The sequence below is a fragment of the Chiroxiphia lanceolata genome, chromosome 5, assembly GCF_009829145.1.
Source record: "Chiroxiphia lanceolata isolate bChiLan1 chromosome 5, bChiLan1.pri, whole genome shotgun sequence".
Lineage (NCBI taxonomy): Eukaryota > Metazoa > Chordata > Aves > Passeriformes > Pipridae > Chiroxiphia > Chiroxiphia lanceolata.
The window spans coordinates 69200260-69215051 of NC_045641.1; the positions used below are offsets into that span (position 1 = coordinate 69200260).

Consider the following 14792-nt stretch of genomic DNA (forward strand, 5'->3'; position numbering starts at 1 on the left):
GAATAGAGCTGGGGGGAAAAAAACTTAAAGTGTGTCACTCAGGACTGAGGTGGGGAATGCAAGGGTAATGCCTCTGAAGACAATGCTGAATGATTTGGGATATGTTCTTTAAGTATAAGCAGCTGATTCGGGGTTTGATTTTTTTGTTTATGGTTGTTGGTTTGAGTTTTTCCTTGGACTACTTTCCATGGAGAAGATGAAGGGGAACAGTGCAATCTGAAATATCTCTAGTACAGAGCACCCCAAGATGAATCAGAAAATACTCTGTTGTGCTAGTAAGTTTTATTGTTTGCTGTGTTGATACAATTAGTTAGTCAGGATTCTACAGGATAAGACAGTCTACAGAGAAAATGAGGCTTGCACTGTGAAGCTCCTTCATGATGAAACTTCAGATTAAACAACTAGGCTTCTGGGAAAGACTCATTCTGTACACTTCCGAGAGTAGCATTCACACTGGGAGGCAGAAGGGATGTAGTGCTGCACCACTGTCCCGTTGGCACATCGGAACGGGATCGTGACTATGGTGGTTTGAGTGGCCTTACAGCAGCTGCACAGGTCTTCCCATTTCTCTGTCTCGAGAGAGTACCTGGTGTTGCTTCTGCACTTGCCCTAAATGGAAAAAAGAGATAGGAAGGTTGAACAGTGCCAGACCTCATTCCACTCAGAATCCCAGTTCTTCCCTTCAAAACATCCGTGGACGGCTTTGCCTGAGTTCTCTAAACATGAACTCAGAAACAGGGGCCTGATTCCAGAGTGTGGGATGCTGCTCAAAGAGTAATGTCTGATGAGCGTAAGCATAGGAGAGGTGAAGAAACTGGTCACACACAAAAAAAAGCCCATAACTTCAGTTATCACAGGTGATGTCCAGGGCTGCTGTGTTGGCTTCTGAGCACATATGGTTATCGTTCAGCTGTATGAGATCATACATTCAGAAAATGCTTTGGTCCAAATGGTGCAAACCACACATCCATTGTTGTCCTGCTGGTTGCTATTTTTTCTTGTTCTACTTGTCTGGCCACTTTAATAACTTAGAACAAGCTGTCAATATCTATAGCTATAACCTTTCATGCTTTAAAAAGAAATGGCCCCATATCACACTCTGTCAGAGTCCACTTCTTTCTGTGGCTCTGTGGTCCTATTTCTGACTCTAATGAAATAAAATAATACATATAAAATCTGTACTTTTTCAGGTGAAACTTCAATACATATCACTTTATGGCTAAGGACCACTGACTTTGTGGACAGGACAAGAGGTCAAGAATTATTAGTTATGTCATAACTTGGACTGTATACAAGAGTTGATTAAAATCCCTGTGTGAGGGTTGGTTATCTTGGACCGAGCAGCTTTCCCGCTACAACCCAGTCTGGGAAGAGAATGTCACCTTTGGTTCCCAGTCTCAGAGAGATGGGAACACCCAGAAGGGAAGCCATGCTCCTGTTTCAAAAGGAAGTTGCCCTATAAGGTATAAGCAGTGACGGGCTGGAAATTAACCTTTTAATCTGATTATGGAAGAAATGCACAAGACATGTAGAACACAACAGCTTAGTGCCAAGGCTAACAGAGAGTTATATAGCTTATAGAGCACAGAACTCAAAACATGGCACTCAAGTTTAAAGGTCTTTTAAAGTATCATTCATCTAAATACCTATTTATGTTCTCCTAATGAAACTCAGAGCCTAGGTGCTTAACTATAGACTCAGATTCAAAAATCAGCTTTACCAATGCAAAGATAAAAATTATTTTCTTTTTTTGCAGAAATTCCTCACAGAGCCACTTCAGAGTCATTAATTTCTGGTGGAAGCAAAGGAAAGTGGGATGAACACAGCCTTTGTGTCTAACATATATGCCTTTTCTTCATGCTGGCTTGAATAGGGAAAATTCAGCATCACCAAACCACTTTAGGAGATAAATGCCAATGAGTTTTACACTGAGTCAATCAGTGAGGACAGAAACTGATGCTCCACTCACTGAAGTGAAGCCATAGTGGAGGAAAATGTTTGCTTTTACAGGAGAGAAATTGGGGAAGGACAGGTCTTGGGGCAGAGGGTGGTTGCTTTTGTTAGTTACCTCACAATGAGAAATGGGCACTTCCCTTTCAGCCACACATCCGTTGATATTCCCATACTGCAGTCTGGTACTTACTGGCCGACATTCCACTTCCACACCTAAAATAAAGCAGAAGAAAAAAGTGTTTGACATTGTTGCAGAATGATTCAAATTTAGTAGTAGAATGGCTAAGGCTTAGTAGGAGAGTAGGCCTAGAGAGCAGCACTCCAAAGTAGTAGGTTAGCAGCCTTGTTCGTGAGAATGGAATGTACTGAAGAGGTAGGAACAATAATCAAAAGATTTAGCCAAGCATGTATATAACGATTTGTTACCTTAGATACAGTAAGGGTTTGCTGAACAGTTTCTATGGGGTTTCTATGGAGTAGGACAACTTAAACAGATTTATGATTAAAAGTAGATGATTACTAATTGTTATCAGTATGAAATATGAGTTTGTGTGTGTAACTAAGTGTAACTGCTTACAAGTAAGAACTGCACGTAGACATGTTTGTGTAAAGGTATAAAAACTGAACTGAAAATGAGGGTCTTCGGAATCCTGACTTGGGACGCTAGTCCTCAGGTTCCCGGGGCCCCGAATAAAGCACCCATAAACCGGCACTCTGTTGGTTTGTGTTTTCGTTACGGGCAACAGTTTTCTGGCGACAACCAGATGGGATTCCGGGGGTAGCTGGGGCGGCTCACGAGCTGATCCACTCCATGCCGGCAACCAGGTGATTTCTGGGGAGACATCGACCCGTGCCCGACCCCGCGCCCGCCGGACAACCATCCAGGTAAGCCCGGAGGTGCTTTATTCTTTCAGGTTTGTTGGTTGGGAGCCTGCCCATAAGACGGGACCGTGAGTTTACCCGCTGGGTTGGGCAAAGGTTTTATTGGGAAGCCTAGGCGCTGGTCGTAAGACGGGGCGAAAGCCGCGCTGAACCAGCACTTGTCACTCATAGCGAGACTTGACAAGTTGGTATAGGAAGGTATTGGTTTATACTGTTCGTATCGAACTGTTTACTATTTGTATTGTACTGTTTGCTGTTCGTATTGTACTGTTTATTGTGTGATTGTACAGTGTGTGTGACTATGATGCCTTTTAAAACCTTTAGGGCACTATCTTGTGCAGAAAATGATATCCCTAGCGATTCTCCGCTTGGTTGCTTGTTAAAACATTGGAAGGAAGGAAATTTCGGACAGGAGTTAAGTAAGAGACAATTGATTGATTATTGTAATAATGTATGGCCTCAATATGAAACAGAAGGAATGCAGTGGCCTAGGAATGGTACACTAACTTCGGAAATTATAACCCCTTGATGCAAAATTTACGAGAGAATGAGAGGTGGAATGAAATACCGTATTTAGATTTGTTTTATTATTTGGAACGTAAGACTGAATGGCAAAAGGAATGTGGTATGTTGGTGTTAAAAGAATTAGATGATAAATGTATAGGATGTCAAGAACCAGAGGAAGATGTGTTTTTGTTAGTCTCCCCCAGCATAACTCCAAGTGCGCCCCCGGGAGATAGTTTCTCTTCACGTGGGAGGGCACGATCACCCACCATGCCCCCGTTAGAATCGTCCTCGGATAAGGAAGTAACGAGAGGGCGAGAATGTGGTTTTGATAGAACTCCGCTAGCAGAACGGACTCGGAGGGGGCGAAAAGAAAGGGGAAGGAGTAGAGAAAAGAGACGGGGAGGGGGAAGGGAGACAGACGTTTCGCCCTCACCCCCTAGATTGATGGCCCCTTTGCGGGAAGCAGTTGGGGCAGCGGGGGGAACAGTAAATGATTTCGTGCTGCAGGAAGGTCCCGAGTGGGATCGGAATGTGTCTGGAGATTATAAAAGGTTAAGAATTTACCAGGAATTATCAGTAGAGGGAGAGTTGACAGAATTTAGAATAGATATTGGAGCTAGTTTTTCGGCAATGAATAAATTGATGGGGCCATTAAGTGATTCAACTGCATGGGTAGTAGGAGTTTCAGGACAAATAGAAGAGAAGACGTTTCTAAAACCCCTAGATATCAAATTTAGAGGAAAAGAGATACCGCAGGAAATAGAACAGGCTGTAGTGCCTTGGGTATGGGAAACAGGGGTCCCTGGAAAATCCAAAGCTGCTACTCCAGTTAGAATAGAATTAAAAGAAGGAGCACAACCTGTTAGAGTGCGACAATACCCAATTAGTTTAGAAGCTAGGAAAGGAATAGCCCCAATGATCTCACAGTTTCTAGTTTTAGGGATATTAAAAGAATGTGAGTCAGAGTTTAATACTCCCATTTTTCCAGTAAGAAAGCCTAATGGTAAGTATAGGTTAGTACAAGACTTGAGAGCAGTAAACCTCATTACAAAAGATATCCACCCAGTAGTAGCAAATCCCTATACTTTGTTAACATCTGTTTCTGAGAGATTTCAGTGGTTTACAGTGATTGACTTGAAAGATGCCTTCTTCTGCATACCACTGGCACCAGAAAGTTGGAAGATTTTTGCCTTTGAGTGGGAAAACCCAGAGACTGGACGAAAGCGACAGCTTACTTGGACTCGATTACCACAAGGATTCAAATGTTCACCTACAATATTCGGTAATCAGTTAGCAAAAGAACTTGAAGAATGGAAGACTACTCAGGTAAAGGAATCTCCTTTTTCATATATAATACTTCAGTATGTTGATGACATCTTCCTGGGAGCTACAGAACAGGGACTCTGTCGTCAGTTAACCATTAAACTGTTAAACATGCTGGGGCAAGCAGGCTACCGGGTTTCAAAAGAAAAGGCTCAACTAGTAAAACAGAAAGTTATTTATCTGGGATGTGAAATTTCTCAAGGAGTTCGGCGTTTGGGTGCAAATCGTATACAAGCAATATGTGCTATCCCAGTACCCCGAAATAATCAAGAATTAAGATCTTTTCTAGGAATGGTCGGATGGTGCAGGCTGTGGATTCCCAACTTTGGGCTGACTGCCAGACCATTATATGAAGCAGTAAAAGAGCCCAAGCTGACCTGGGGGACGAAGCAGGAGAAAGCATTCCAGGAACTGAAAAGAGCCCTCCAGGAAGCACCTGCCCTGGGACTACCAGACCTAACCAAAGAATTCCAGCTTTATGTCTGCGAGAGACAACGAACAGCTTTAGGAGTACTCACTCAGCGGTTGGGATCCTGGAAGAGACCGGTGGGGTATTTCTCCAAACAGCTGGACGCAGTAAGTGGGGGATGGCCGGGGTGCCTCAGAGCCGTGGCAGCGACGGTTATTCTAATTCAAGAAGCACGAAAATTGACTCTGGGGAAACACATGGTGGTGTACGTGCCCCACATGGTCATAGCAGTTTTGGAACAAAAAGGGGGGCATTGGCTCTCCTCTAGCCGTATGTTACAATATCAGGCTCTGTTAAGAGAGCAAGATGATGTTGAACTGAAAATCACTAACCATCTCAACCCAGCAGAATTCCTTAGGTCTACAAAGGAAGAAGGTGTCCTGGAGCACGACTGTGTAGAGACCATTGAACAGGTCTACGCGAGTAGAAAAGACCTGAAGGATGAACCACTGACAGATCCTGACTGGGAGTTGTATACTGACGGATCTAGCTTTGTGGAGAATGGCACCAGGTATGCTGGGTATGCAGTGGTCACTCTACAAGAAGTGATAGAAGCAAATGCACTACCCCCAGGTACGTCTGCACAAAAGGCCGAAATTTGGGCATTGGTGAGAGCTTTAATACTAAGTCAAGGAAGGAGAGTTAATATATGGACTGACTCCAAATATGCCTTTGGAGTAGTTCATGTTCACGGAGCACTTTGGAAAGAGAGAGGACTTCTTACTTCTCAAGGGACATCAATTAAACATCGAGAAGAAATTTTACAATTGCTAGAGGCAATACACAAGCCTTCGGCAGTGGCAATAATGCATGTCAGAGGACATCAAACTGATCCCGGACGAGAATTTCAAGGTAATCGACAGGCTGACCAAGCGGCTAAACAAGCCGCCAGAGAGGTATGGACTCAGATGGCTCTTTTACCCGTTCGGAATAATCCAGCAATAGCATATATGGAAGAAAAACCATATTATTCACAAGAAGATGAGAAATTAGCTCAAATAACAAAAGCAAGGAAAAATATTAAAGGGTGGTACATTACTCCCATAGGACAAGTAATCTTACCTGTCAGAATAATGAAAGCAGTACTCGAGATGGAACATAACAAGTGCCACTGGGGTGCAGAAGCAATGGTAAAATTTCTGAAAAATGAGGTTCTCTCAAACCAGATGTTAACATTAGCAAAAAGGGTAAATGCAATGTGTCCCATGTGTATTAAAAAAAACCCAGTGGTCAGAAAACAGGTACAAATGGGAAAGTTACAGATGATAGGACAGTTACCAGGAGACTATTGGCAAATAGATTTTTCTGAGTTGCCTAAGGCCCAATCCTATAAGTATTTGTTAGTATATGTTTGTACCTTTTCAGGATGGCCAGAAGCCTTTCCATGCAGGACTAATCAAGCAAAGGAAGTAGTTAAGACTCTTCTGAGAGAAATTATTCCGAGATTTGGGGTACCTCTAGGGTTATCATCTGATCGAGGGCCACACTTTACCGCAGGGATAGTGCAAGAAATATCTGCTATATTAGGAATAACATGGAATCTCCATACACCATGGAGACCGCAATCTAGTGGACAAGTAGAGAGGATGAATCAGACATTGAAGGGTCAATTAAAGAAAATTTGTCAAGAAGCAAAAATCCCGTGGCCCCAAGCGCTACCTCTTGCCTTGCTGAGAATCAGGATTAAACCCAGGGAGAGAATAGGAGTAAGTCCATACGAAATATTGTATGGCAAGCCCTATCATGCAGCTACCTATCAAGGGGATCCTCATGTGGTGGGGGATCAAGCAGTGTTTAACTATGTGTTATCCTTAAATAAAACTCTCACAGCCCTCAGAGGAGCGCTGCAGTGGAATCGACCTCTGCCCCTGGAGAATCCGGTTCATGACATTTCTCCAGGAGACCAAGTCTATGTGAAAAACTGGTCAGTGGAACCGTTAAAGGAAACATGAGACGGTCCTCGCCAGGTGATAATGACCACTTACACGGCGGTGAAGGTCGAGGGAATCGACAATTGGATCCATTACACCCGAATCAAGAAGGTTCCAGTCTCGTGGTCGGTAGAACCTCTCTCACCTACAAGGATGGTATTTCGAGCCAACCATTGAGGATCGTAGTATTCCTGGGGTTGATGAGTTTAGCAGAGACCACCGTGAGAATTGAGACCCCAGATCCTTATTTATTTGTACCAGAGTACACTGATGTGAATTTAACCTGTCTGTTTTCTGATGACCAGGGAGCTGAATTAAGAGATGTTAAAGTCAAATGGAGATGGAGAGATCAAGATCGAGCCATGACAGAAGGAGTGACGACAGTTTGGGATGCGACACAACAAAAAGGTTATACCGTCCTGCAGGTACCCAAAGTGTCTAAAGCTATGGAAGGAACATATATGTGTGTAGTTTGGATTTGGGAAAGTTTTGATTATGAACATATAGAAATACGGACAATAAACACGACCCAGAAAACGGTGACCAAAGTGCGAGTTATGCCCACTAGGAAACAATTTGACATGTGGGATGGTCCTCCCTTAAAAATCAATTGTGCCTTCCAATTTGATAATTGTCAGAAATCAGTTAAAGTAAAGTGGTGGAAATTGAATATGACAAATCAATCTTAGGAATCACAAAATCAAGGAGTTAGCTGGTGGTCTAACAGTAAGGGAGGTAAAGGGTGGCTGAATATTTCTGATCCCAGAGTAGGAAAAACAGAGGGTACATTTCTTTGTGTGGTCTCATGTGGAAAAGAAAAAGATTACGGGATAAGGACAGCAGTGGCCGTACCACATCAAGGAGTAAGAGTTAGACCAGAACACAGTGTTTACCCGGCCCAGGAAGGAAGTGATCTGACTTTAAGTTGCAAAATTTCAGAAGGACAGTATTCTGAATATGGGTGGTGGTTTAAGGGACAGAACTTGAAAGTCGGGAAGAGACATCAGATTGAAAAGAGGGCAGATGCAATAGTTTTGAAAATCAAAGAAATACGAAGAGGAGAAGATGAGGGCCAATATACTTGCTGGATAAATAGAGAAGACTGGTGGGATACTGGAATTACTGTCGTCTACATAAAGACTGAAAGAACAACCCGGCAAGTAAGTAACCTGCAGATTCCAGATCGAGAAGTAGAACAAGAAAACCTAGTCGTAGGCCTAATTCGTGATTTTGGGAGAGTACAGAATGTCACAAAAATCACTGCATGTCTCCCTATGCCTTATGCTGCAGGAGACCCAATCCCATGGGGAATAATTCCAGTGCCAGAAATTCCTAAAGTGTTTAAGAATACTACATGGAATTGCAGATTTGTAACCAAAACATGGAATGAAATGACAGATGCATGTTTATTAAAAGACAAAATGACCAAAAAACAATGTGAACAGATGCCCGGATTTTTCCGATGGGTAGTAGTTGGGACATGGGTAACAGGCGAAGACATTGGCCAATTAAAGGGATCTTGTTTAGTTACAGATTTGGTAACATACCCCTGTTCTAAAGTTCCAGTTCAAATAAAACGAGAAAAACAAGAAGAAGTATGTCAAAATATTACTAGCTCTACAACTATGGAGGAGTGGCAAACGATTTGGGGACCCAGCCTACTAGAGACTTATAGTTATATTGGAAAAGTACACTGGTGTATTCACTGGAAAGGGAAAAAGAATCAAACTTATTCTGCAGGAAATAGAGGAAATCATAATTGGAGGACAGAAACACGTACAAAGGAGAATTGGAATTGTATTCGAATATACACATGCGATACCCCAGACGATGAAATAGGCTTGATACCAGTCAAAACACTCTTGCAGTTAGGATGTGAATGTCGAGGATATAATCATACTATTAAAGGATCTGTGAGAAACATTGATTGTCGTACCACCACCGTTAGGAGTCCAGGAAATTTAGTGTGGGTAATGGGGCATGGCCAGTGGACCACCCACATGCCAATAGATGGTCCTGTTGTGCCTGTCACACTAGGGATACCTACTCTCTGTCCATTCTGGAAACAGGATAAGTTAACATTAGTAGAAATACAACCACGGGGAAAAAGAGAAATTAGTAAGGACATTGATGACTTGAGGTTGGGAGATTGGCATGAACCATCAGCAGGAGTTAAATTTGGATGGGTATTAGAATCTTTGTTTGCACCAATCTCAACATACCGAAACAGAGAGATGTTGTTTAAATTAATGGGACAAACTGAAAGGTTAGCAGCGGTCACTAAGAAAGGACTTAAAGATCTAAATTTACAATTACAAGCCACCACTAGGATGACAGTACAGAATCGAATGGCTTTAGATTTAATCCTATTAAAGGAACACAGAGTCTGTGGATACCTGCATGCAAAGGACGACCATTGTTGCGTGCACATCCCAAATGTCACTCAAGAAGTAGAGAAAGATATTAGTCAATTAGAACAAATTGACGAAAATGTTCATGAATTACAAAAGGAAGCAGAACACAATTGGATAGGAGAATTATTCAGCTCCCTAGGTCTTCATGTGTCAGGATGGATATCTTCTGTTATCCAGTACGGAATATTGATTGTAATAATTATTGTCATAGCCATGATTGTTTATAAGTGTCTTTTAGGAATGATTGTAAAAGAAGGTCAACATATGAGACGCATCATGAAAGCCATAACAAGAAAAGAAGTAATCTCACCGCAAGATGGATCACCTCCTGTTCATCAAGAAACTGCAGCCTGAAGATTGCTACATTTGAGCATCCTTGCAGGAAAAGCCTGAAGAATGCTCAAAAGGGGGGACATGTTGCAGAATGATTCAAATTTAGTAGTAGAATGGCTAAGGCTTAGTAGGAGAGTAGGCCTAGAGAGCAGCACTCCAAAGTAGTAGGTTAGCAGCCTTGTTCGTGAGAATGGAATGTACTGAAGAGGTAGGAACAATAATCAAAAGATTTAGCCAAGCATGTATATAACGATTTGTTACCTTAGATACAGTAAGGGTTTGCTGAACAGTTTCTATGGGGTTTCTATGGAGTAGGACAACTTAAACAGATTTATGATTAAAAGTAGATGATTACTAATTGTTATCAGTATGAAATATGAGTTTGTGTGTGTAACTAAGTGTAACTGCTTACAAGTAAGAACTGCACGTAGACATGTTTGTGTAAAGGTATAAAAACTGAACTGAAAATGAGGGTCTTCGGAATCCTGACTTGGGACGCTAGTCCTCAGGTTCCCGGGGCCCCGAATAAAGCACCCATAAACCGGCACTCTGTTGGTTTGTGTTTTCGTTACGGGCAACAACATTGCTGAAAACTGTTTTTTGTAACTCAGTTCCCCTTATTCCTGAGACTGCTGGTAGCAAGGTGTTATTCCTGGTAAGATCCTTAGTGAGGGGTGTCTCCTTAGAGGAGTTAATGTAGAGTTGTGTGACTGTATCACACTACAGCCCTAAAATTCCACTGGAGAGCAGGGTTTCCCTCATGTTTCTTTTCAATTGACTGCTTTGTTTTAAAGTCACCTTGGCCATCTAACACCCGCCTTTTGGTTTCTGTGTTACACAACTCTCCTTTTAAAGACAGTTCAGTGGTACATGAGGCAAGGAGTACAGGGAAGGGTGACACACAGGGGAACTCCAACATCCTGATGAGAGAAACAGAGCACCCTGACCTGGCTGTTCCTGTGCCTGTCACAGGAGAGACATCCCATTGCCTTGGGATGATGCCCCTTCAAGGACAGTCAGTGGGAGCAGCAGCTCTGCAGGTCACCTTAGAGACTGAGGAGAGCCACTGCCTTCTGGACTGTGTGGGACTCCTCATGCAATGCTAGGGAGGAACACCACTGACTTAGCATGGGATTTTTAGGAGAGGAACAAAAGGTGGGGGAAGAGAAGGACTAAGTGGTTTGGTGAGGAACAAGCATGGGGAAAAAAGAAAAGAAAATAAAGTCCGTGTTTCTGGCTCCAGGGCTGGAACTACAATTTCTCTTTTAATGATTTCATCACTTCAGTTGATAAAAATTGTCCACCTGGAAGGACGATTGTGTCCACCCAACTGAAAAGCACAAGCCAAATAATTGTCATGAGAGGAAACACAGCTTCATCCCCTTTTTGATCCTGACTTATCGACTTGCTTTTGAGTTACTTTATTACTCTCATTTACTTTTTTTTTCCTCGTAGGCTGTGCCTCCTCTGCAAAGGCAAATGCTTGTAACTTAACAAGACATATACAATTGGGATCAACAGAGAAAAGGTGTAAGAAGCAGAGATGCAACTGTTAAGTGGGAAAATAAGGAATATCCTTTGCAATTATCAAGCCCTCTGCCAGTTCCACAAAAATCCAGTGAGAAAATAAGCCTGTCCACTGACCACTGTCATGCTCCTACGTGCTTAAAACCTGGACCAAAGCTCTCAGATACACTAACAAACTCCAGTTATGACGGTATTACATAGAAAGGGAAATTGGCTTCTGAAATAACCTTTGCCTAAAGACATGTAAGACTCTACTGAGCCAAAGGCATCACCCTGGGCTTGAGAGGAGCTCTTTGCCCAGTTCTTATGGTACTGAGACATTTGGAAGGTAGACTCTCTCAAGATCTTGCAAGGCAATGTAATCTGTGTCCATGAGAAGCTAATTATGCTCTTGTCTGACTTTAAGAATAATTAAATTGCTGTGGTTTTGCAGTAGCTTTGCCAAGCCTTGGTGTTCCCTGGAGAGTATGTAACAGGCTGTGTGTTGCTACTGAGTGCCCTGGTGGCAAGATATAAATACAGAGGAGGGAAAAAGAGAGTCTGCTGTCTAAAAGTATCTGTTTGATTCAAAGCTATGTGTTAATCATCATCCTTCGATTGATAACCCACAGGTAGCTGGCTGGAGGCAGTATGTTGGGTTTTTCCTTATGAAAGGCCCTGAATAGGGAAGCACAGGGCTGTGCTGTAATACAGGGCTTTTCAGTTTTGACCTATATCCAGGCAAACAGCAACAGGAATAAGGATCTGAAGGTCCATACAATATGGGAGTTTTTACGTGCACACCATTTCACTTACATCAGTTTGCTTTTGCTGCTGCAAGGAGGTATCACTTTTAAATAACTGTTTAATGAATATTTGTGTTGAGCTGTGCTCATTTGGGACTGGGTTTCTCCTCAGTTACTGATTGGCACTCTCAATTAGTGCAGCCTGCCCACCACCCTTCTCTGAAATCTTAAATCTGTTTTGGTTAATAAATAATTTTGGGTATTCCTTACTTGAAGCCTGGTAGATCAAAGCTCTCTCAACTAAATTACCTCTTTGATCCATTTGATGACAGTCTATCTCAGTAGCTTTCTATTTCTCAAGCTAGAGCTCAGTGATTATATAGACAGGCAGTGGCTGCAAACTCCCTAGGAGTTGACATCCTTCATCAGGGGTATTATTGCAGCAGTTCCTGTGCCAGTGTGGTGATGGGCTGCTATGCTGGCCATCTTTTATTTATTAGCACATGCATAGCAAAAAAAAAAAAAGAAAATTAAAAAAGTAAAAGACATAACAGGACACAGGCAAGACGTTGATATTCTGACCTTATAAGAGAATACCAATCTTTTGTTACTTCTTTTAAAATTTTAAATATCTACAGTATTATTAATTTTTTACTTACAGGGGAGAAAACTGAGAGGTTTGCTGTTCACAAAAGCATCAGAGATTCATTTTAGAAATGAGAACCCAACCCTGCAATCCTTCCTTATGTAAGCAAAACCCTTTCCTACACTCACAGCCTGACTGACATTTGGATGCACGAAATTAAGAGTTGCAGGACTGACTCCTAAACTGCCAAATTTAAGATGCAGTCAGGCTGTTCCATAGGAGTGCACCTTTGTCAAGCATTTCCCCTACCATTTTTTGGTTATTATATCATCAAAAACTAGTACTGCTACTAGGTTTTGGGGGTTGGTTTTTTCTTTTGCTAAATTAATTTCAAGTTGATTGATTATTCATGAAGTGTTTTCCTCACATATTCAGTAGTATCAGGTTATGTGCCTTGTCAGGCTGTCTGTGCAGTGCTGTTCCTGTTATCACCAGATGAACAATAAAATAAAGCATTCATAATTAACATCTGCATAAAATGTGGAGAGTATCTATTTCTTTCTAAGCACTTGTGAATACTGTCAAAACACGTGTTCTAGATGACAAAACATGACAGCAGGATCCCAATCAGAGGGCGGAATTCTTTGATGGTTTATTACAACCACACTGCTGAGCTCTGTTTCATTTAACTGCACATTATGCAAAATGCAGCTCCTTACACAGTAGCTTACACTCTCTGCAATTTCTATACAAGACTCCTGGCTCATTTACTTACATGTGTCACAGCAGGTGTTACCAATTTTTGCAATTCTGCCCTAAAACAACAAAAAAACAGAAAATTCAAATTTTGGCACAAGCGATACACATTTGTTCTGCTGAAAGAACCCAAAGAATGTGTATAACAGGATATTAGGGAAAAAAAAACACCCACCTGTATCTATATTATATAAAAATATAAATCTACTTTAATAGTCTTTTCTTTATCCTTTTTAATGCTTTGAACTGGTGGCTGTATTTTCTGATAGCTGATTTGAAATAGTTTACTATATTAGCAAGTTCAACACCAGAAAAATCTTGCTTTCACCTTCTAGTAGGAGCTTTCTAAAGTAAAAACATTGGATATAAATAAATTCCTGGAAACCAGAGTGATAAAATCAATAGCATTCAAGTCTTATATCTGTTTAAGAAACGAAGTTAAACAGTCATTCATTGTTATTTCAGCAGTATAAATGAAAGTATGTCTATTCCACAGTAGCTGAAAATGTACAAACAAATCAGCATAAAACATCACATCTGTCAAGCTAAAAACTTTGTTTCTTGTTTCACTACTACCATTCAGAAAATAATTCTCAGAAATATGTGTATGGTGCAAATTGTTGAAAACCCATAGTGAAAGGAAAAAAGGAGCAATATTTACTCTGCAGGATGATGCCATTGTTGTACTAAACCCTGAGCTTCCTACAGCATTGTAAAACTTCATTTCCCTAACCTCAGAGAAAAAATGTCTTAGTATTTCAGATGCATATTTATTTGGAAAAAAAAAAAAAAAGAGGGGTTGATCTGATTGTTTTCTCAGTTTGTGTAATTATTTACTGAGTTTTCCTCTGGACATCAAACTGAAAATTATATATTTTATATATTTTACATAAATATAAAATTTTATATATATATAGTTAGAAGAACCATTTTCATATGTTTGATACCTCAAGTAGTCAGCTTCATGTTTGCTTATGAACAGAGTTACTTCTCCCCCACAATACTGCCCCACAAAAAAACAACATATATTTTAAAACGGAGAAAACTTACATCTTTCTGAATTTCAAAGGAAGTTCAAATTCAGTTTAGCCAAGGGGCTGGGAGAGGGCTGGGGTTTCCCACCCTAACACACATAAGGTACCCATATACAGCACCATAAACATGACAGAGTCCATTAGAAATCCTGGAAACAGGAGCCATTTCACTACTTACTCCTTCAGCCAAGCATCTTCTGGAATCAAATGGAGGACAGCTCGTGATTCTCCTTTCCCAGACAAATTCCCCTTTCTCATTGACTCTGCAGGAGTGACTGTCACAGCCATCCTGAAGGGTTTCATTTGGCTGTAAAGATTTAAGGGTTGTTAGCTTCACGCAGAAACAACTGGG

General features: G+C 41.4%; 1 protein-coding gene across 1 annotated transcript in view; it reads right to left on the minus strand.

Annotated features, from left to right (window-relative positions):
- Window positions 1–263: 263 nt before the first annotated feature.
- The window catches only part of VWF (von Willebrand factor), a 141442-nt gene continuing 126913 nt past the window's right edge, over window positions 264–14792 (minus strand). Inside the window, exons 49-52 of the mRNA XM_032688784.1 lie at window positions 14619–14747; window positions 13426–13465; window positions 2069–2166; window positions 264–609 (exon numbers count right to left, since the gene is read on the minus strand). Coding sequence (XP_032544675.1) covers window positions 421–609; window positions 2069–2166; window positions 13426–13465; window positions 14619–14747 — 456 coding nt within the window. The 3' untranslated portion in view covers window positions 264–420. The remainder of the gene's footprint in view (window positions 610–2068; window positions 2167–13425; window positions 13466–14618; window positions 14748–14792) is intronic.